General features: G+C 43.0%; 1 protein-coding gene across 1 annotated transcript in view; it reads left to right on the forward strand.

Annotated features, from left to right (window-relative positions):
* Positions 1–24367, forward strand: part of USH2A (usherin) — a 1244521-nt gene that overhangs the window by 662508 nt on the left and 557646 nt on the right. Inside the window, exon 35 of the mRNA XM_060246775.1 lies at positions 18828–18975. Coding sequence (XP_060102758.1) covers positions 18828–18975 — 148 coding nt within the window. The remainder of the gene's footprint in view (positions 1–18827; positions 18976–24367) is intronic.

A 24367-nucleotide genomic window follows, 5' to 3' on the forward strand; every position in this document is an offset into this window, starting at 1 on the left:
AGGTATTTGGTTCTGGCATTTTAAAAGTGAAAATAAAGGTACAACTCTCTGAATCTCTCTCAATCATGGCAATAAATTGTATTTGTTTAATTTGCATCCTGGCTGTATTTTGAAAGTTCTTTTGGGCTAGCTGTAATACAGTAGCCATGCACCAACTGAATTTTAGTGCTGAGATAGTTGAATAGCCTTAATGGCTACACCACGAGAGTCTGGGAGGCATAAAAATAACATAATGAGTACATTTCTTTGCCTAGCCTAACCGAGACTAGAGCCTATTATGCTGAACAGCCTCCTGACATGATTCTATTCGGGGAAACCCTTGGATTCCATCTGGACATTTGAACTCTGTATGATAATACCTAGCTTTCTGAATTTATATCCAGTTAGCTAGTTATATTGAACAACGTTATTTTGTATGGCTCATTAAAACCAATACTTTCATGCCTATTTTGTAAAATAAACTTTAAGTTTATTTTTGTGGTTATTTGCTTTCAGGGCCACAACATTCTGAGTCAAACTTACCCACTAACCTTTGGAGGTGTCTACTACCAATTTGTGAAAACTGACTTGGGGAACCCCTTGCTGCAGTTGTGTGACTTGGTTTTCTCTAGAGTATTCCCAATAGGCAGAAGCTTGACTGGGACCTCTGTGCTAAAGGATTTATCCAGTCTGGTGGCAACCTACCTTCCTGGTGTTTCTGGGGGAAATACCAGACTTTGGTCCTGTGTTGGACTATCAGCTGGCAAGTCTGCTGACTCATCTCGGCCAGACAGGTGGCAGACTTCATCACACTAACAGAGACCTGATCTTTTGGGCAAGGTCACATTCTCTACAGTTAGTTTTATTTCCTGAATGGGGTTGCCATATCCAGACAGGACAGATTGCTAGAAATCTAGAATGGAAGTCTAAAGAAAGATGACATCCCAAGGAACCAGGCTCTGAGCTCTCACTCACACCAAATTTCCATTACCCTGCAGAGAACACTGAGTCTGCAGCTTGGAACTTTGTGCTGTGATTCCAGGAGATCTCCAGGCCTCACCCTTGAGAACTGACCTCATCTAATTTTAGTCCAAATCATTGCTTTTCTGTTTCTTTATTTTATTAAGGGGAGAGAGGTCTTTGTTACCTTACAAAGCCAGGTCTCTCTATTCTAAGAGATATTCAAATTTAAAAGTTAGATTTTTCTTGGGGGGGGGGGAGGTTTAGGGACAAAGGAGCCTTGCCTGCCCACGTGGAACTACCATTCGCTGACATTCCCCAGAATTCTGGCTTTTAAGTTCCCCATGGCACCAGATGTTTAGACAAGACGCTTCTAGGGAAAACAGAAAACAGAAGCTGCCAGTAAGAGGTCTGGCAGCCAGGGAGCCCTGGGGGGTTTTCACTCCTTCTCTTGTGACCCAGTGAGATCATCCCACTGGGAACTGCACAAGAGAAAATCCCTCTCGCTTAGTTTAGTTTATTTGTGATTTATATCCCACCCTTCCCACTAGGTGGCTCAGGGCAGCTTACAGCATATAAAATCTAGCATAAGAATATAAAAATTTAAACATTTTACACAGTTTACACAGTTAAAACATTAGAGGCTTTGTCTCCTTCACACACACCACAGAAATCCTTCCAAATCCTAGCTTCTGTGCTTCAGTTCCAAAACGGAGCCTAATAGACAGAGCTTAAGGGGTGATCAGACCCTTCTTCTTTCCTAAGGAGAGGTAATCAGAATTCCCAGACAGTTCATACTCACAATCCTGAAGATCTTTCAATTCCCTGCACACGTCGGTTCAACCAGGTGTGGAATCTTGATTGGCAAACTAGGCACCCTCCCCCACCAGGGCAGAGAGAGCTGGACTCGATCAAAAAATGTGACCGTAGTACCTAGTCCGCTCTTCCCGCCATGAGGGTGGAAGGCAGACGGTTATACAACCAGCCAAGGGGAAGGAAATATCCTAACCCCATTCATTTCCCAGCCAATGCACCAAAATGAAGCAGAGAAATAATGAGGTCCGCACACATTACCGGTATGAAACGAGGTTTACTTTTGGTACCAAGCGCAGAACTTAGTCGGCCATGGGCCCCCAAAATGACTAAGTTAAAATCATTCTACATACAGACCGTTTTATTCACACAGACACCCAACAGCGCAGGCACCCAGGCTTATCTAATTCAATATTCCTCACCCACTTGTAACTCTTTCTAGTACTTTTCCATTCCTCCTGTCTCCAGGCTTTATAAGCTCCAGCAAGAAGCTTCTCTGAGGCCCATTTGTGTTATCCTAATACACATCTGTGTTTCACACACCCACTGAAGGCTGTCTGTGCTTCTAACGAACATTGCATCAGACATCTCTTTTTGAAGGCAGAAGCATGCTTTCATTCATTATTATAGGGATATTCATTAATTATTCAGGGATCCCCCTTCAAAACCTACCCTAGTATTGGGTTACTGGTCTTCACCCTTTGTTTTGTTCTGACTTTTCAAATATTGTAGTGCTTATTTTGTGACATCTTGTTTTATTGAGGGTTTTTTTAACATTCTAATGTCTTTCTATGGTTTTCATTGGAAACCACTTCAAAAGGCTATGGTTAAGAGGCAGGATAGACACCCCCCCTTTAAATAAGCAAGTAAAAAATAAGGATGATGACTGCTGCTTTAAAGACTTTGGGGCATTAAGAGACCATACAGTTGTTTGCCTTCCCTTATAGTCTTTGATAAATATTATGACCCGGTTCCTAGTGACTTGATTATAATCTTGACTTGAGACAAAATCATATGCCCAGGAAGCCTCACAGCCACCAGATGTGGAATCTTAGGGGGGACTCTCCCCAGGGTAACACTTTGACTTCTAGGCTTCTAGTGTCCTGGCCTCACTGGTGGACCTCCTGATGGCACCTGGGTTTTTTAGCCACTGTGTGACAGAGTGTTGGATTGGATGAGCCATTGGCCTGATACAACATGGCTTCTCTTATGTTCTTATGACCCTGGTAGGGTTGCCAGCTCTGAGTTGGGAAATATCCGGTGATTTGAGGGGGGTGGAGTCTGTGAAGGGCAGGTTTTAGGGAGGGGAGGGACTTAACAGGGTATAATGCCATAGAGTCCACTTCCAAAACTGCAATTTTCTTTACAGTGACTCATCTCTGTGGTCTGGAAAGCAATTGTCATACCGGGAGATGTCCAGGTGCCACCTGGAGGCTGGTAACCCTAGGCAGCACAGGCCTTTTAGGAGAGGAGTGAATAAATTCATCAGTCACCAGAGGGTGTTGGTTCTCTGAAAGATTCCTATTCACTTAATAATAATAATAATAAATTTTATTTCTATCCCGCCCTCCCCGCCGAGGCAGGCTCAGGGCGGCTTACAATATGTCATGATATAATATCATGAAGTGGCAATACAAGTAAAATCAGTTCACAATAAATACAAATACGAATATAAATATACATTAATATTAAAAAGCTAAAAACAATATGGTGCTACAATCTCTGTTTATCCTGGCGGCGTAATATTCAGTCTGGTCACGTCTTGAAGGCTTCTTGGAAGAGGGCAGTTTTGCAGGCCCTGCGGAACTGGTTAAGGTCCCGCAGGGCCCGCACCTCCTCCGGGAGCTGATTCCACCATTGGGGCGCTTTTATGGAGAAGGCCAGCTCTCTAGTTGTTTTAAGTTTGGCCTCCTTAGGCCCAGGGATCTCCAGAAGATTTTGTGAACTGGAACACAGTGCCCTCTGGGGAACATATGGAGAGAGGCGGTCCCTGAGGTAGGCAGGTCCTTGGCCATATAGGGCTTTATAGGTAATAACCAGCACCTTGTAACGAACCCAGTACACAATTGGCAGCCAGTGCAGTTCCTGCAGCCCAGGCCACACGTGTTCCCACCGAGGTAGTCCCAGTAGCAGCCTGGCTGCTGCGTTCTGCACTAGCTGTAGTTTCCACGTTTGGTACAAGGGCAACCCCATGTAGAGGGCATTACAGTATTCTAATCTCGAGGTGACCGTTGCATGGATCACTGTTGCCAGGTCACCTCACTCCAAGAAGGGGGCCAGCTGCCTTGCCCGTCTAAGATGAAAAAAGGCGGATTTGGCAGTGGCCGCTATCTGGGCCTCCATTGTCAAGGAGGACTCCAGAGCACTCCCAAGCTCCTGACTTCACGCACTGGTACCAATGGCATCCCGTCAAAAGCTGGAAGGGGAATCCCTCCTTTTGGGGCGCTGCAACCCAGGCAAAGGACCTCTGTCTTCGCTGGATTCAATTTCAGCCCGCTCAGCTTGATCCAATCGGCAACGGCTTGCAATGCCCGGTCCAGGTCTATAGGGGCATCATCAACGGCCCGGTCTCCCATCAGTAGGTAGAGCTGGGTGTCATCAGTGTACTGGTGGCAACCTAGCCCATGTCCCCGGGCAATCTGGGCAAGGGGGCGCATGAAGATGTTAAATAACATTGGAGAGAGAACTGCCCCCTGAGGCACCCCACAATCGAGTGGGTGCCTCTGAGATAGCTCTCCCCCAATCGCCACCCTTTGTCCCCAACCTTCAAGGAAAGAGGAAAGCCACTGTAAGGCTAACCCCTGAATCCCTGCGTTGGCGAGGCGGCGGGTCAGCAGCCGGTGATCGACCATATCGAATGCCGCCGATAGGTCTAGCAACAGCAGTACCGCCACACCACCTCGATCCAGATGTCGCCGGAGATCATCCATGAGGGCGACCAGCACTGTCTCTGTCCCATGGCCCAGGCGAAAGCCGGACTGAAAAGGATCTAGGGTGGAAGCGTCATCCAGGAAACTCTGTAGCTGCAACGCCACAGCCCTCTCTATTACTTTGCCCAAAAAGGGCAAATTTGAGACTGGCCAGTAGTGCGCCAATTCGGCCGGATCTAGTGTAGTTTTTTTCAGGAGAGAGCGGACCACTGCCTCTTTCAGAGGGGTTGGGAAAAGACCCTCTGAAAGAGATCTATTTATGATGTCCCATATAGGACATCGTAGCTCCTCCTGGCAGGCTTTAATTAACCAGGAGGGGCAGGGGTCCAGATCGCAAGTTGTTGGGCGTGCAGCAGAGAGGATTCTGTTGACTTCCTCCAAGCTGAGGGGGTTGAAACGATCCAGGATCAAATCCGAAGGCAGGCATGGAGCCTCGAGTCCGCTTACTGTATCTAACATGGCGGGGCAGTCGCGGCGGAGCGATTGGACTTTGTCTGCAAAAAAATTCTCAAAAGCCTCACAGCCTATTTCCAATTCCTTAACATTTGGCTTGCCTTGCGGCAATGTAGTTAAAGTCCGAATTGTTCTAAATAATTGTGCCGGGCGCGAATTTGCAGACGCAATCTTGGCCGCAAAGTATGTCTTCTTTGCGGCCTTGACTGCCATCTCATAGGACCTCATAAATTCTCTATAAGATGCTGTAGTCGCCTCATCGCGAGACTTAGAAAAAAGTCTCATGATTCAAGGATATTCTATGACACTATGGTGACTCCAAGCCTGAGTGCTGACTCTTTAAATCCCTTGCAAATTACTTAAAGGAGTGGGACTCTGCAAATCATCCCGCTTAATGACTTGATGGCTTTGGACTTCTTTCTTGCTACACCATGTTCCACAGTACTCTAGCCTGGTCAGTTCATTATTGTCTGCTTCCTGTACTCATCACTTTCTGATTTAGGAGATTTTAAAGTGAAAGACATCTTCTGGTGAAAATTTGGCAAATTTGCCATGCTACATTAGTGAATTCCTATGCACAGTAAGTCTATTGATTTCAATGGGGTAAGACAAGGGCTTTTTTTTTGTAGCAGGAACTCCTTTGCATATTAGGCCACATACTCCTGATGTAGCCAATCCTCCTGAAGCTTATAGGAGGTCCTGAATTAAGAGCCCTGGCTATATCAGGGATGTGTGGCCTAATATGCAAAGGAGTTCCTACTACAAAAAAAGCCCTGGGTAAGACCCAATTAACACTTCATAGGGTTGTCAGAAACTGATGATTAGTTGTGACACTTTTGCAAAGTTTTTGCTGAGAAAATATTAATTAAAATATTAATTAATAGAGATTAAGGGATGTGATTTGGGTTGGTTTAAATAACTGCTAATAGGCAGGACTCAAAGAGTTACTATTGGAGACTTTGTCATCAGTGTAGGACTTGCCCTGTGGAATTCCACAAGGCTCAGTCTTCTCTCCCCATGCAATTTACTCTCTATGCAAAGCCCTCAAATGTAAATCATTTGAGTAGGCTGCCATCAATACATGGACAACATTAATATCAGTGATACTGAACCTGATCCCCATGTGTAGTGACAGAACTAGAGAAGGAAGTCAAATTGAGATATGGGGTATTCTTCTACAAACCCAGGGAAATGACCACACAGGTTTGCATAAAAACTTAACACCTAAAAATAATGTAGAGGGGTCGAATGTCCTGAAAACAGAAGAGTACTGTCTGTGCATTTGTAGACAATGTACCTCTATTGAAGAAGTGTTGCCTGGTGGTGGAGGTAGGGATGCTACAGCTGGATAATTGAAGGATGCAATAGTGGATGTACTGATAGGGACAATGACAGGCTGGTGAGTAGAATGAAAGAGGGAGCAGAACAAGAGCTATCAACACCCCCAATGATGGGAATGATAGGAGCCACCAATGTATGAGTTGGGTGGGAAATCAAATTCAGATGCATGAGCCATTTGGGATGTCAAATTTGGAAATTCCAGTTGGTTCAGAATTCTGCAAAACAGTTAGTACTGGGAGCTAAACAGTGCAGGCGTACCACATCCATTCTGCAGTCACTTTGTTGGTTGCTAATTGATTACCAAATTCATGTTAGAGTACCAGTTATCACCTAAAAAGCCCTTTCTGGCCTTGACCTACATATCTTAAGGAGCACTTTTCCAGCTATGTTTCACATTATTCACCTGAGAAAATTCTTCTGAAGTTGCCATCTTGCAAATGAGTAAGATTGGCAACTACCCATACAAGTGCATTCTTTGTTGCAGCTCTCCCTTTTAGTACAGGCTGCCTGAGGAGGTCAGAAAATCTCCCACCCTTCTTTCATTCCACAGAATGTGCAAAACAGAAATGTTCAGAACATTTTTATAAAGAGACTAGGAATAAGGCCCATTGTGGAGGAAAATACAATGGGCTCTAGATATAAAATACAATGAGCGCTGGGTGAGTGCTCCCCCTTCCTTGCTGTCTTCCCACCCACCCAAATGAAGGTATTCATTCCCTCCCACCCAATGGGCAGCTGACCTGTGCCATCTAGAGAGCAGTTGTAATTCTGAGTAATCTCCAGCCCCCACCTGGAGATTGGCAACAGTGTTTTCCAGGAGGAAATGGCATTGTACCTGTCTGAGGTCTGATCCCTCCTCAAACCTCACCCTCTTCAGGCCTCACCCCTTAAATCTCCAGGAATTTCCTAACCTGAAGTTGGCAATCCTATCTCCTTCCCTTCAGCTTTCCATCACCTTCCCCCTCTCTGCAACAACAACAACCTTTATTGGCATAACAGCAGAAATGTTATGCTGTTGTGCCCTCTCTGCAGCCTGTACATAGGAAAAAGACAGTCTTTCTCCATTGGGCAGGGGGCAAAGCAGCTTGCATCATTCTCCTTTCAGAATCCTGCTCTGAAGTCCTAACTCCTATGCCCTCCTCAAACTCCATCACAGAATCTCCAGAAATTTCCCACCAACCTGGAACTGGCAGTCCTAGTCAGGACTGTCCCCAGAAGGAAGGAAGGAAGGAAGGAAGGAAGGAAGGAAGGAAGGAAGGAAGGAAGGAAGGAAGGAAGGAAGGAAGAAAGAAAGAAAGAAAGAAAGAAAGAAAGAAAGAAAGAAAGAAAGAAAGAAAGAAAGAAAGAAAGAAAGAAAGAAAGAAAGAAAGAAAGAGAAAGAAAGAACGAACTTTGGGGATTTAAAAAACAAAAAAAAATGATAAAAGAAGCACCTATAGCTTTTAGCGCAGTGACTGTTGCTAGGCAACCACAGATTACAGGCTGCTTTACTTTGAGTAAAAAGTCAGTGGAACAGGGCAGCCCGATATCTCTCTCTCTCTGCTTCACAGTCCAAAGCAAGATTCCACAGACAGTTCCCAAATTAGGATAGGGAAAATAGGTCCTGCCTACCGGGTGCTAAACCCCTCCTAACAAGGAGACCTTGCAGCCCTGGGATCCAGTTCTAAACATTTGGCACACAGACAAACAAATTCAAACAGTTCAAGAGCCCAGTTCAAAAGGGCTTAGTAGGGACTTACAGCAACTCCTTGTAACCCCAGAAAAGTTACCTGTTGGCTGACTCTTCTTCTTTAATCTCCGGATCCACTCATCAGGGCTCTGGCCTGTTTCTGCTGATCCATGGAGCCCTCACCTGTCTGATATGAGCCAAAGAACTCTGGGGAAGCTGAACTCAGCCCTTTACACCTCTGGGTCCCTGAAGGTTGATCTCCTCCATCCTGGTAGAGCCTCCTTAGACAGCAAAAGTCTATCTGTTCCCTGTACGGGCCACCAATTTTGTTGCACACACCATCAGTGCCAAGAATTGAGTCCCCAGCCCAATTGAAGAGACTCAACAGCCAGAGCCTAAGTGAGTTGATTCGGAGATCCTTTTATTACATACCAGTATGCAGGAGGAAACTCTCTCTCCGTACCAACATCCTCCACGTTTCCTCAGCTCTCCTTTACAAAACATAGCATATTTATGCGATTTTGATAACAAAGCAGGTCAAGTTGATTGGTTACAAAGTTCTTGCTTTTAGCCTTTTAGCTCAGCTTATTGGCTCAGAGAAACCTGGATGAGGTAACTCCTTGGGGATTTTTTAAATCTGTACTCCTAACCTCCTGCCTTCCTGACATCTAGCATCTGGACGGAACTTGGTGATTATGGTGGTTCTCTATGGTTCTCTGAAAATGTGCAGATATCTGAGAATGCCCTGAGACAGCCAAGGGGTGTTGAGCAGGTTCTTTGTTTCTTTGTTTTAGATCTTTGGCTCGGTTCCAGAAAATGTGTCAGTAAACAAAATCTCTACTGTGACCCCCACTCTGACCTCCAAGTCAGGCTTCTTCCCAGTGGTAGGAGAGCTGTTTACTTTTCAGTGAAGGATTATGACCTCCAGTGAGAATGTTTATACTTTCCGGGAGGAACAAAGTCTTCTAGCCTCTGCCAATACTGTAATACGCTTTGCAATATGTAATATGCTTAGTAAGACATTTTGAGGACTCCCTGGACTTGTTGGTGGTAGAGGGCCCTTTTGCTAGCTTGTTGGGGTGGGCTTGGTTCCAGCCACTAGGGATCCGAGTCATGGGCATTCATCAGGCCACTGTCAGTCCTGAGTTCTCCAGTATTTCCGAGGAATTCCCATCTGTATTTGATGGAACTTTAGGTCGATACACAGGTCCCTCAGTGTCCATGCAGCTTAACCCCATCATGCAGCCTATAAGGCTGAAGGCACGAAGCATTCCATTGGTGCTTAGGCCAAAAATTGAGGTAGAACTAGACCACCTTGTGGTGCAAGGAGTCTTGGAACTGGTGTCTAATGCACTGTAGGAGACCCCTATAGTAACCCTGGCGAAGCCCAATGGTAGTGCACGCATCTGCACAGAGTACAAGTGTACGATCAATAAGGCATTGCAGGACCACGCCTACCCAGTCCCTTTAGTCGGCCATGTTCTTGCTTCACTAGCTGGGGTCAAAATATTTCGTAAACTGGACTTAGCCCAGACCTATCAGCAGCTCCCCATATAGCCATGGACTCCCACTCTAAATGGCTAGAGGTGGTCCTCATTGCCTTGACCTCCTCCCAAGCAGCCATAAGGGCACTCTGCAGAATGTTTGCCATGCAAAACCTGCCGGACACACTAATCACGGACAATGGGACTGCCTTCACCTCTGTGAAATTCCAGAAGTTCATCTCCCAGAACCTGATCCGACACATCAGGTCTGCACCCTTCCATCCGGCCACCAATGGTCAGGTGGAGTGGATGGTCTGGATTACCAAGGACTTGCTTTGCCACATCATCCAGGGGGACTGGGAAGTCCATTTGGTGGAGTTTGGCCATCCTTTGTGCCTCCACAGGCCACAGCCCAGCTGGGCCAGCGACTCTCCACCCTCCTCAACCAACTCCACCTAGACAGAGCCTTGGACTTAGAATCATAAAATCATAGAGTTGGAAGGGACCTCCAGGGTCATCTAGTCCAACCCCCTGCACAATGCAGGAAACTCACAAATACCTCCCCCTAAATTCACAGGATCTTCATTGCTGTCAGATGGCTCTGTTTAAAAACCTCCAAAGAAGGAGAGCCCACCACCTCCCAAGGAAGCCTCTTCCACTGAGGAACTGCTCTAACGAACAGGAAGTTCTTCCTAATGTTGAGCCAGAAACTCTTTTGATTTAATATCAACCCATTGGTTCCGGTCCTACCTTATGGGGGCCACAGAGCCCTCCACAGAGGTCTTCCAGGCTTCCAGAGGTGTCACTCCTAGGGACCTGGTCTAAGCGAGGAACTTTGCGGGTGGCCCAGCCTGGGTTCCTGCCCGGATTACAACGGTGACGGGACCAATGTCATACAAGGTTGTGATGGAGGCAGCCTCAACTTCTGATGCCAGCTTGACCAACTGCATTCCCACACACCCACGGAGGAAGTTGACGCCAGCCAGGCACCCAACAGCATGCCAGTATGACCCTCACTACCACCAGCAGAGCTGGCCCCATCTGAGAAGCCGATTTGTATACCACCAAATGAACTGATGGCCCTGGAAGCTCCTCTGCTGCCAACTGAACCTCCGGCATCCCCTGTCCCTCTGCTTGCAGCTACGGGAGCCGTCATTTTGAGCCAGGCAGCAGCCCTCACTTTGCCACAGTCCGCACCAAGGCACTCGACATGGGAGCAACGCAAGCCAGCACATCTGAAGGACTATGTATGTTAGGCTTGTAGATTAGGGGGGGAGGGATGTTATATATGTGAAGGCATGCCTGGACATATTGGGTGTAATCTCCTGCCTGACTCATTGGAGCTACAGGACTGATCTTGAGGCGTATCATAATAGATTGAGAGGATTCTAGGATCTGCCAATAAGGATTCATATTCTAATGGATCCAAAAAGGGCACAATCGCAGAAGAGTTTCTGCTTCTTGGGGGCTGGGTTTCTTCTGCCCCAACTGTATATATTGCCACATGTTCTGGTGCTTAGCAGTAGTTTTGTAGTCACTTTGTAGACATGCTGAATCACTAATAAAGAGCTTTAATCACTATGCAAGCTTTGTGTGTGTGTGTGGGGGGGGGAGCCAATATCAAACCCAGTATTTAACAACTATCTTCAGAGTTTGCTATTAGCATATAGAAACAGATACAAAGTTGAAAGCCAGCACTTTGTGTTTTAACTACCATGAAAGCAGTTCAGAGAGGGCAGGCTGTGTTTCTGGTACGTAAATTTTTAAAGAGTTTTGAGAGCTGCAAGTCAAAAAGGTGTCTCAGTGGGTAGGGCCAGCCACAAAATGGCATCATGCACAAAAATTACAGTGTTTCAGAGCATGTCTGCAGGATTCAGGTGGGGAAGCCTTCCTCCACTGTTTTCTGAAATTAAGAAGAAGATTTATTTATTTGGTGACTTCTATCCCGCCCTTCCCACAAGTGGCTCAGGGCGGCTTACAACAACAATAAAACAATAAAACAGTAAAATCAGAGCAAGTTATTACCTCTAAAATCAGACAATTAAAACCTAAAAACCTTAAAATTAAACATTAAACTATACAGTATAAACACAAAAATCTGGTAGCTACATTATCTCATCAGGCATAGGCTAACCGGAAGAGGGCTGTCTTACAGGCCCTGCGGAACTGGGCAAGGTCCCGCAGGGCCCTCACCTCTTCCGGTAGCTGGTTCCACCACATAGGGGCCATTGTGGAAAAGGCCCTGTCTCTAGTTGCCTTGAGACGCACTTCCTTGGGCCCGGGGATGATGAGCAGATTTTGAGTGCCAGACCTCAGTGCTCTCTGGGGAACGTGTGGGGAGAGACGGTCCCTCAGGTGAAGAAGATATTGGATTTATACCCTGCCCTCCACTCCGAAGAGTCTCAGAGCGGCTCACTATCTCCTTTACCTTCCTCCCCCACAACAGACACCCTGTGAGGTGGGTGGGGCTGGAGAGGGCTCTCACAGCAGCTGCCCTTTCAAGGACAACCTCTGCCAGGGCTATGGCTGACCCAAGGCCATGCTAGCAGGTGCAAGTGGAGGAGTGGGGAATCAAACACGGTTCTCCCAGATAAGAGTCTGCACACTTAACCACTACACCAAACTGGGTCTCCAATTAACCCCCTCTTCCAGCTGTAACTTGAACTGCAAGGGCAAAATATACAGTTACTTCTGTGTACTCCAGGAAGAGGCAAATAGCAGCTTTGTGCGGGGGGGGGGGGGGAGCCAATATCAACCCTTTCCTATCCAGATCAAGAGTATGTTGATGTGATCACATGACAGGCAAGGTGCAATCTGGCCCCACCTAGAATTTATCTGGGCTTCATTGTAATGAAGAGTTTTGATCAGATATCCCACACTTAACCTGCCTCACTACACATTCATTGTTTAGAGCAGGGGTGGCCAATGGTAGCTCTCCAGATGTTTTTTGCCTACAACTCCCATCAGCCCCAGCCACTGGCCATGCTGGTTGGGGCTGATGGGAGTTGTAGGCAAAAAACATCTGGAGAGCTACCGTTGGCCACCCCTGGTTTAGAGAATGACTAGTTGCTCCCAAGTTATTTTGTGTGCACCACTTATTGACAGAATGTCTTCCCCATGGGAAGAATTTTCCCTTCTGATTTCTGAGTGTGGATACTTCACCTTGCCTCTTGGCAGACCATTATAAACCATGGGCTTAATGGATAGTTACAGCCACAATGTAATATGGGCCATTGTTCTCTGGATTAATTTATTGTAGAGGGCATACTTGCATAGGTAGACATGAAACCAGAACAGGATGAACATCTCTGACTTGGTACTGCAGGGATTAGATAGGCTAAAAATAACTTACCTGCTCGCCTATTAATGTTGTAAAAGGCTGGGAGAGTGGGAATGGATACATTTAGTGATAAAAAAATGGATTCTGTTCCTGGTGAGGCCAAAAAACAATGATAGCTTTAAAATAATATTGTTACACAGGCAGTTAACAATGCTGCAACAGTCTCAGAGACAAGGTTCAAAGAAATCCTATTGTATTTGCCTTTATTACTAAGCAAGCAACATGATGGGCCTGATGCTGGAAATGTGCTTTCAAATACTGCAGCGTACAATTATTTATTTATTTATCAGATTTATATCCCGCCCTCCCCTGACGGGCTCAGGGTGGCTAACAGTTAAAAACATTAATAATTAACAAACATAGAATATTAAAATAAAATATATAATAAAACATCTCCATGCATATCAACAATCACCAATCCATTTATTAAAAATCCAAGACGGCAGGTTTCTGATTTCCATTATATTAATTCAGTGAGATTGTTGGTGCTGTAAGGTATTAGCCAAAGCAGTTACAAAGCAGTTGTTGGCTAGGAGTCTGCCAAGCACATCATACTTACAACAAGACCTTAGCACAGGGGTGTCGAACTCATTTGTTATGAGGGCAATATCTGGAATAAATGAGAACTTGCTGGGCCGGGCCATGTCAGGTTGGGCCACGCCATGGCAGGCTAGGCCATGTGTGTACCTATTTAAGAGTAGGTAGCAGAAATATAAATTTTATAAAGAACACAGACAAACCCAAATATATATATTTTTAAAAAAACTATGCTTAAAACGTTAGCACTCATTGGTTTTAAAGATGCTTTCTTTGTATTTCTCCCATGGGATCCAGGGAACTGGGCAAAGGAACCTCTGGCTCTTTCATTCCTTCTCCAGGCGACTGGGGGGGAGCCTCAACCAATAGAAGGAAGAGGGCTCAGTAGCTATGCTGTGCGATTGAGAGAGCCTGGCAAAGCAAACTATTCATCCCCAAGGGAGGAGCCTCAGTCAATGGAGAAAATAGAGGTTTTGCTCTATAGCTCCTGTGCAATTGAGCAAGCCTTGCAAAGCAAGCTGTTATGCTGAAGTAAGCAAGAAAGAGGGAGAAGACAGCAGATGACAGCCAGTTGCTCGGGGGCCTGGTAGGAACCCTCTGGGGCCTGATTTGTTCAACACCCCTGCTCTAAGCTGTGGAGTCTTGTGAGCAAAAATTCTACTTCATGAGCTACCAGCATTAAAGTTGTGATCCACTGCATAAATTAGTGTGCTCTGGGGCCATCCTTCCTGAGCTAATGGGTGAGCCGGCGGCTAAAAATCTGTGAGCTAGCTCTCACTAACTCAGCTTAGAGCGAACACTGGTTGCCAGGTCCTCCTGGGGCTGTGTCAGGGAGAACCAATCATGTAATTAAGAAAAACAAACTGAGTGAGCTGTTGCCTTAGCATGCATTCTAAATAAGAATACAGGCAGCCAGTGGAAGTGGCAAATGAAACACGAATCAAACTTGGGACTTGTGTAGCCACACCTGTTGAATAGAGGACTGCTACCTTTATATTTGCATAGCAAGGTATACCTGCATCTTTCAAAAAAATGGGACCTCAGAACAGCAGGAAGATATACCCTATGAATATACCCTATAAATACATGGACTTAAATGGAACCAAGCAAATTGTTCATGAATTTTGAACTTGTTCTGAGTTATATGAATTTTGTTTTGAAATATGTGAGTTCCAATGAAATGCATAAGTGAAAAATAAAAGTGTATAAGAAATTATTTATGTGTATAAGTATTCATAGTGTTTCCTCCATATTTTTACTAATCTCTGTGCTGTGGTTTCCAGTTTTGTACATTTCCCACCGGGGGATTGGCAACCCTACTGCAGGCAGACCACAAAGGCAGCAAACTTGCCCCGTTTCTTTCCAAAACTGCATTCTAGTGGCATCTTTAAGACCAACCAAGTTTTATTCAAGGTATAAGTAGGGTTGCCAGCCCTCAGATCCCAGTGGGGGTTCCCCTGCTTTTGGGGGCTTCAGCTCGCTGCCTGTCAGCTGGCCAGTGGGGGAAACTTCACCCACAAAGAGTGATGTCATGTGGCGATGCTCTGGTTTGAGGGCAAACTCTATGGCAGGGGTGGGAACCTTTTTTCTGCCAAGGGCCATATGGATATTTATAACATCATTCGCGGGCCATAAAAAATTATCAATTTAAAAAACAGTGCTCTGACAAGGGATAATGATTCAGGCCAGCAAAATTAATGCAAATAATTGTTTTCCTATTTGAAGTCATGTGGGGAGAGCCTAATCCCCACACACACACATACACCCGGTCCGCTGCCCTAGGCAAATGCCTAGGTCCAGGGCTTTTTTGTAGAAAAAGCCTAGCAGGAACTCAGTAGCATATTAGACCACATCCCCTAATATTAGCATATTAGGTCACACATTCATTAGCATATTAAGCCACACCATCTGGGATAATCAAGTGCAAACTGAACTGTGACAGTAACTTTTCCAGGCCCTGCAGCAATTCTGCCGCATAGTTCTTCTGGGCCCTGTGATCCCTGCCTGGCTCTGGGGAGGCTGCTGCACAGCGCGGCTGGGCCCCATGATCCTCACTAGCCAGCCAGGCCCCAAGGAGGCTTCTACATGGCTTGGTTCGGCCCAGCAATCCCCGAGGGCTACACCAAGTGACTTTGAGGACTATATATGGCCCTCAGGACAGAGGTTCCCCACCCCTGCTCTATGGTTTCAAAGCCAAAAAACCCATAGAGCAGGGGTGTCGAACTCATTTGTTATGAGGGCTGGATCTGACATAAATGAGACCTTGTTGGGCTGAGCCATGTCAGGTTAGGCTAGGCCATGTCGGGTCATTTAAGATTAGGTAGCAGAGATATAAACTTTATAAAGGACACAGACAACCACAATTAAATATATATTTTTTAAAAAAACTTAAAACATGCTTAAAACATTAGCACTCATTGGTCTTAAAGGTCCTTTCTTTGTATTTCTCCCATGGGATCCAGGGAACTGGGCAAAGGAAACTATGGCTCTTTCCTTCCTTCCTCAGGGGATTGGGGGGGGAGCCTCAGCCAACAGAAGGAAGAGAGGCTTGGCTCAGTAGCTCTGCTGTGCAATTGAGAGAGTCTGGAAAAACAAGCTCTGCTTCCCCCCCCCCCTTCCTCCCCAAGGTAGGCTTCAGCCAATGGAGAAAATAGAGGTTTTGCTCTGTAGCTCCTGTCCGATTGAGCAAGCCTTGCAAAACAAACTTCTATGCAGAAGGAAGCAAGAGATAGGGAGAAGGAAGCAGGTGACAGCCAGTTGCTTGAGGGCCTGATAGGAGCCCTTCGGGGACCTGATTCGGCCCCCGGGCTGCATGTTTGACACCCCTGCCTTGGCAGAATGCAGCCTTCAACTCTTCTTACATCTTTTACATCAAGTAAAATATCCTTACAAATATCAAACTAAGAAATAGAACAATTGGGAAGCTTCTTTTAATTTGTGCAAACCATCTTCCAACCATTTTTTTTTAACATTTCCCAAACTCAAAAGTGAAGGTTTGGGATTTCTAGCAATGCAGTTTTCAAAGACTTGAAGGTCAAGCTGCATCCATTCTCAGACACATGTATTTTCTCCAGATTTTTAAAATTATGTTCAAACTCGTCATTGGGCTACTTTTGAGACTGAAACTTAATCTGTAGTAGACTCGAGGAGCTGTCAGAGAGGAATCTTCACATTTGGGTGTTTCCCCCATTTCCCTCCTTTTTTGTGTGTATAATCAATTAGTACTGCGGGGGGTTTTTTCTTTGAAGTCCCATTGGTATGAAACTCTGAAACCTCGTAATTGAGAGATCTCAGAAAACGTGGTTCTGTACATGCTCTTCAACTGAGCCACAGCCCCTCTTGCAGCTAGGGATCTGTATATCTGTGAAATAACATCCCCCCCCCTTTTTTTGTATTCTCCACAGTTTGGAGGAAATAGGGGAGGAGCATTCTTTCTTTAAACTTTGGGTTCTGCCCCTTGAAGTTCTACAAAATTTGATGGAAGAATTAATCACAATTGAAATGGAGCTGGAGATTCTGCTCATCCATGCTGCTTAATCCTTTCACTTCAGGCTCTTTTCTCACTTAAAATCATGTCCTTTAAGCTATTTTACACTCCATGGCAAGAAAAGATATCCTTCCTTGTCCTAGTGGAAATTTAACTAAAGTGGGTGACTTTGAGCAACATGAAAGAGTAGATTCGCCCTTCTTGGAGACAGATCAGTCCCCTGTATAAGACTATAGATTGCTGCTACTGTTAATTAAAATTAAAATGTAATACATTTCTTTTAAAGTATAAAAAGCAGGGTGGGGTTGTAGAAAAAGCCCAGCAGGAACTCATTGGCATATTAGGCCACACCCCTGATGCCAAGCCAGCCAGAACTGCATTCCTGCTAAAAAAAAAACCTTGGTAAAAAGTATATGTGACTGAGCAATTTGGGCCTGACTCTAATTAGTAAGATAACAGAGGCTACAGTATTAGTTTTCCCTGAGCATATTGATTTCAGTTTCAGGAGGGGTAGTTAGTTGGTTTGAAGCAGCAAAACAAAGTTTGAGTCCAGTGGCACCTGTAAGACCAACAAAGTATTCATATTTCACAATACAAGCTTTTGTGTGCTTCCACACAAACGCTTATACTGTGAATAAAACTTTGTGGGTCGTGAAGGTGGATCTTTTTGGACTGGACTCATTTTGCCATGTTGATTTCAGTATTTTAGTAATATCAGAGGCTTGAAAAATGAATATGAATAACAACAACAATAAAAGGAATTCAGGAGCACCTTAAGTTACTTATTTCAGAACTATGCTGAGCTTCACCAATATCCTTCTGTGCGGTACAATAACTGGGGTTCAGATGAATGCTGTGCAGCATCAAGAGCACCTTCCCCGGGCTCCTGTCCCTGGCCATATTGGCTGGCTTAGACAAACTCCCTTCATCATTAATAGATGCCTCAAGGTGCTTACCAAGTTTTCCTGTTTCCAGTTTCCAATTTCTTATTTCCAAATGGGAAAAATTAAGATAGATAATCACTTCCATCTCTGTGCTGGACATATTCCTAAATCTTGTTTTAGCAATGATTTATATATTTCTTCAAATTAATAAATATACTCTGAGGTATACTTTTAAGTGTTTATATCATTTAGTTGTAATAAGTAGCTTCTGTTGTATTGAGTGAAGGTCATTATAATACATACTTGGTAATCAATATTTCAGTTTACATTGTAATGAGTCTTTCAGTGTTCAACATTTTTTCTTTTAAATGGGAAAAAAACCCTTTCCCCCCATAGCTTCAATATTTCAAGACTTTATTTTTATATCCCTATTAGTTATACAGTTGACATGAATGTGCTTGTAAATTAAAGATAAACACCAGATCCCTAAAAGAATGTGGAGGCATTTAAAAACAAAAAAAGCAAAGGCTTAAAACCCCACAGCCTACCATTTTACAACCTCATTTCTTCACACAATAATCTGTTAGAAAAAGCCTTCACACTACCTCCTTGACTTCTGTGGCAAATCCTTTTTCTCTGATCCCTGGATATCTTTTGAGGAGAAAGGATGGCAGCAGGGTAGAATGTGCTCTCTGGGGAGATTGGCCCCTAGCAAAGAATCTTCTCTGTCATAATTTTATTGGCTTTGGGTAATGGAAAATCATTCCACTCCACCTTAAACAAGAGAAAGTCCTGTGAAAATACCATGTTTGTTTTGTTTTAGATCTTAAAATATAAAATCAATATAAAATCTTTACAAATTCCCCTTGATTATTGGCTCTTTTGATTTGGCATCTTTTGAGGACACATTTATATATTCTGCTTTATTGCGCTATACTTTTTTTTTAAAGGCCTGTACTGGAGGTGGGTGTACGATAAGTGAAACTGCCTCAGCAATAACAACTGAAAGTACACCAGAAGGTGTTTCTGTTCCTGAAGTCCAGTCCTATTCCTCTGACTCCTTTAACATCTCGTGGACTAAGCCAGAGTACCCAAATGGTAAGTGAACTCTTTTAGCCTCAAGTTAAAAAGATGATTAGTAAAGGTAAATTAATATTCTAAATGGCAGCTTATATGTGGTGCTTAATTTTTAATGATCATTTTAGCACATAAAATACCTGAGATAGTATCATTGTCTGTAGCTGTGAGACTGAAGTTTCAGCCTGGCTTTGCTGTTTTGGTAGCTCAAAAGTGCTCCCTTTTGATGGTTCTCATGTACTGCATTTGTTTGCTTAATGCTTTTTAGAACAACGGAACTGAAGGATTGTCATTGAAACTAGAACAGTGTATTTCTTAATAAAGCCATGCTTTTCTTAACAGTTTTGTTACTGTTTTTGTCTTTTAGATATATTAAACTTGAACTTCTAGTTTTGCCTTGAACTTCTAGTTTTAAAAGTTTCTTGATGTGTAGATTATTATGATTAGGGATTAAAAATCTGCCTGTTAAATGTCCACGTTATTTTAGTAGCCTACTCCATTGCTACTTGTTATTTCAGTTATTTCATCGGAGAGACAGTGTGGCACAGTGGAGGGAGTGCTGGGCAGTCTGTAGGGGCCTGGGATCATATCTTGCTCATGAAACTAAGTATTCTTGAGTCAGTCACTATCTCTCACCCTTACCTGTCTCACAAGGTTGTTGCGAGTGAGGGAGGGTGGGAAGGATGGTCACCTAGTCATGTTATTCGGGACTCCTTGAAGGAAGGCTAGGATAAAAATGTCATAATGTTACAGTTCTTCAAGGGTGCTGAAAAGTGTACCTGCTGAAATCTTTTCTTGTATTAATTTATTTGAAATATTTATATTCACCTTTTAGCCTAAAAGAAAACTTCAGAAGTGGTTTCAGGAGCCAAAATGGTGACTTCTTTGTTTTAATTTTTTAAAACTGACTCAGCATCTGTGCCCTATATCAGTAGCCAGATATGCAACATTTTTAACAAGTAAAGCATCTTCTGGCACAGAGATAAGTGGCAGGGGACTCATGACTTGCAAAATTTCCCCATGCTGGGCAGAAGCATAGCGTGAAGTTTTAAAAGCTAGCAGCCCATATTTTCCATGTATTATATATCGTTTCTCCTATTTTTAAAAGACCAGTGTAGCATCTGAATTTCACAGCATCCACTTGTATACTTAGATTTGTAACAGAAAATTAAACTCAAAGTAATCAGTCAAGTGGAGTGCAAATTATTTTTACTATGTCTTTGATAGTATGACATCTAAAAATAACAGATATTCTAATATGTGAAATTAATTTAAGTTTGCTACTAGTCTGCCTGCTGACATTATACTGTTGATTATTTCAGAATAATTTGTAAGTAATTAGGAATTTTAATAAGACATATTTATTATCAGACTTGCATCTCCTGTACATATGACTACAACAGTTTGTATTGTTATAGGTACATTTTTATGTGGAGACAAATCTTTAAAGGAAACTATATTTCACCCCGCCCTTCATATCTGTTACTCCATAGCCATTAATATATTTCAAAGAGGATTCCCCCCACACACATGTGCTATTATGAATTTCTTTTTGTCTGGAATGTGATACTATTAATACAATTTAAAACAATTATAATGGAATTATAATGGAATGTACAATGTAGTCAATATAGGCTTGCATTCAGATTGTAAGAGCCGAATATACAAAACTGAGTTTTGCTCATTTTTTTTTTAAAACTAACTATAATACTTTGATGCTGGAAATTCAAAAAATTAAAGCTTATGGGGTGTCAGATCCAATGTTTACAAGTATTTTGCCAAATAGCATTGATAATAAGAAGGGAAAGTACAGAAAAATCACAGTAAGTGTGACTTTAGAAGTATGGAACCTGACAATTTTTTTTATTTTAGCTATCATAGTATGTTATTTATTTACACCATTTATACTTTGCCTTTTCCCACAGTGGTGACCCAAAGCTGCTTATGTAGTTCTCCTGTCCTCCATTTGGTTCCTGCATCAGTCCTATAATGTAGGTCAGGCTGAGACTGTGTGACTGGCCCAAAGTTTTCTAGTGAGCTTCCATGGCAGATTGGTGATTTGTATCTGAATCTCCCAGATCCAACACTCTAACCATTGTGCCACATTGGGTTTTTTTGTGTGAAACAGACATATATCGCACAAAAACCAAGTTTACCATCTGTTGGTACAGTCAACTGGCATAAAAATCTAGTGACCATTAAAGCAGATTCTATAATTGTTGGGGAACCAGGATTTCCTCACTATTCCAGCCTCAGTGCATCCATATAAATGAATGATTTCAGTAGCTTATACATACAATACTCTTACACTGAAATGCTAGTTTATGTGTGCATGTGTACACACATGGAATTTGTGAATCTCAAATCTACTTATTTGCCTACAGAATCACCCTTAATACCTATAGCCATAAATACATACTTTTTAAACCATAATTCAAGTAGTCTTGTGCTTCCTTAAAAAAAATTGTTACCTTTTGGACCCAATTAAAAGTGATTCTTGAAGGACAGAGGGCTTTGCCTGGAGTAGCATTTGATGTGGTATGGGGAGCTGCATCCAAAAGGGAAAATTGTCACCCTCAACACATACACATGGAGGTGCTTTGTGAGTTTACAAATATCTTGGCCAATGTACTTATACAACATCATGTGTACTTTTACATGTTTGTAAATGAGTGATCTGTGACAAACTGCAGAGGATCCTGTTCCCCTCCCTTTCTTCCTCTTCTCATCCTTTTTTCCTCCACTTTCATCTTCCTCCTTGTCTTGTTGTTGTCCAACCAAGTTGCTGATGCAATCTAAAGGAAGCTTTAACAATGTTGTCTTATATATTGGCTTCTGGGGTTGGAAAGATGGGGAACTGACACATCTCCCTTTCGTGGAATGGACCGTTGCCTTTGTTCTGGGCATAAAAGTTTTTATCACCTGCTGCCTACCCTCCCAGTTATGGGAAGAGTCCAAGACATGCTTGCAAGATTTTGAGGAGTTTAACTTTGGCTGGCAAGGAGATCTGCTGGGGCTCCTTTTCGGCTTTGAAGAATCTCCTGTGAAAAATCACATAACAATGTCTACAAAGGCTTTCTGGAGTCATAAAGTTGACATAAGTTCACCCAACCCCAACTTTCTATGGATTATAGACTACTGAAGATTGGACCGTTCAGTGTAAAGAAGTTTTAGACACTTGATAAGGTACAATTCTTATCTTTCATTCCAGGACTAAAAGAACGTTTTTAAATTAAAGAAACAAAGATTTGGAACTATCTGCAAAGAAGTAAAGCTGTGTTACAGAGTCTGGGGGTGAAATCGTGGCTTTGGGACTTTAATAGGTGCTGTAAAATTAAAAAAAACCCCAAGATTTGTTTACCTTTGTGGCTTCTGCAAAAAAAAAAATCCCCCGCCATAACAAAGCCTCAGCTTTCAACGGTGTAACAGGAAGTGACGTTTGTACTAACGTGAGAGTGGAAACCATTGAGAACAGGACTTCATTTCCAGAGAGTCAGGAAACAGCGCTGGGAGAAGAAGGACTCATGCTAGACCTCCAGGCATACTCTAGCCTAAAAAATCATAGAGTAGGGGCCTGAAAAAGTTGCAGCCTCCATTTTGAATTTTTAATATTTAAATATTAATATCTTGGCCCAGGAAGCTTTGAGGATGGTGATTTTGGGCTTGCTGAAGAGGGCATGCTCTAATCTGTTGAACCCTATTATCAGTTTGTAGTTTGGTGAGGTCAACTTGGGGGCCCAGTATATGTTATGGGAAGATTGACGTCTGATGTCTGATCCAAAATACGAACTAAGAACGCGTGGAAAGCTGGCTCAGTAGAGGGCAAAATGTCTAAGATTGCCCAAGAACAGCTGGATGCTATGGAGGCCAGTTTAACAAAGGCAATGAAAGATTTGATAACTACAAGTGAGAAAAAGTTGACTAAAGAGACTAAAGAAATAACAAAAGAGATAACTAAGGAGCTAACAAAAGAAATAAATTCCAGTGCTGAAGCTGTAAAGAAAGAGATCAAGAAAAAAAATTGAAGATCTGAAAAAGGAGTCACAAGCAACAACACAGAAGATGCAAGAGGTTGAAAACAGTTACAAAACAAGATGTTACAATAAAGAAGATATAGGAAAAAGTTCTACTACAAGACTGTAAGCTGATGGAAAACTTTGTACGTCTGAGGGGGGGGGGTGCCAGAAAACAATCAAGAGGACTTAAAGAAATACATTATGACTATCATTGCTGAATATGTGGGTGAGGATCCAGAGAAGACTGAAGATCAATGTGATTACGTGTACAGGGTCAATTCAGAGTTTTCCAGAAGGCATAAATTGCCAAGAGACACAGTAATTAAATTTACCACTAGAGATATAGTGGAAAGGATCTTGAGCCAACAATTTGAAAAAGCATTGGTGGTGCAGGAGAGCAGAGTCAGAATAATGAAGGAACTACCAAGGAAGGTCATCAGTGACAGAAGACAATTTAAACCTTTGACGAAGAAATTAAGGGCAAAAGGTACAAGATATAGATGGATTTTACCAGCTGAACTTACTTTTGAGCATAAAGGGCTGAAGTATTCCATAATAGACATTCAAGGCATGGAAGGGTTTTTGGTGGACAATAAGGATTTTGGGGACACAGCTTAATTGAAGAATCATTATGGATTACAAATTAATTTCTTGGAATGTTAATGGCCTAAACTCACCACAGAAACAAAGAGCGACATTTCATTGGATTACAGAACAAAAATGTAACATAATTTGTTTACAAGAAGTACATATTAGACAATCAGATTATAAATTTTTATGTAATACATTTTTAGGGGAAGAATTTGGTTCATTGGCTAAAGAAAAAAAAAGGGGAGTGATTTTTTATATAAAGGAGCTGAAGCCAAAACTGATTTTTAAAGATAACGAAGGTAGATATTTGGCAGTAGAAGTTGCGATGTATGGCAAAAAGACTCTGTTGTTGGGACTTTATGCTCTTAATGGGGCTGAGTGACTTTTTAAATTATATTATGAAACAATTGGATCAAGTAACATGCGATCAGATAATGCTTATGGGAGACTTTAATGGAACTATCCAGAACTCCTTAGATAGATCTGGGGGGGGAAAGCAGATGGGAAACTACCTAAAGCATTTTTTGAACTAATCAAACAAGAGAGCTTAGAAGATATGTGGAGAAAATTCAACCCCAGGGTACGAGACTATACTTTCTTTTCAGCCAGACATAATACCTTTTCTAGGATTGATATGTTATGGGCTACAAAAGAGCTGGGGTTGATCACAAAAAAAGTAGAGATTCTTCCGAAAATAGGTGCAGACCATAACACGTTGATGTAGTTGGCAAAAGGGAGGAAAAAAGAGAGGAGGTGGAGGATAAATGATGACTTATTACAGAAAGTGGAAGTAGTGGCATCTCTAG

This window comes from Heteronotia binoei, chromosome 1 (assembly GCF_032191835.1).
Source record: "Heteronotia binoei isolate CCM8104 ecotype False Entrance Well chromosome 1, APGP_CSIRO_Hbin_v1, whole genome shotgun sequence".
NCBI classification, from domain to species: Eukaryota; Metazoa; Chordata; class Lepidosauria; order Squamata; family Gekkonidae; genus Heteronotia; species Heteronotia binoei.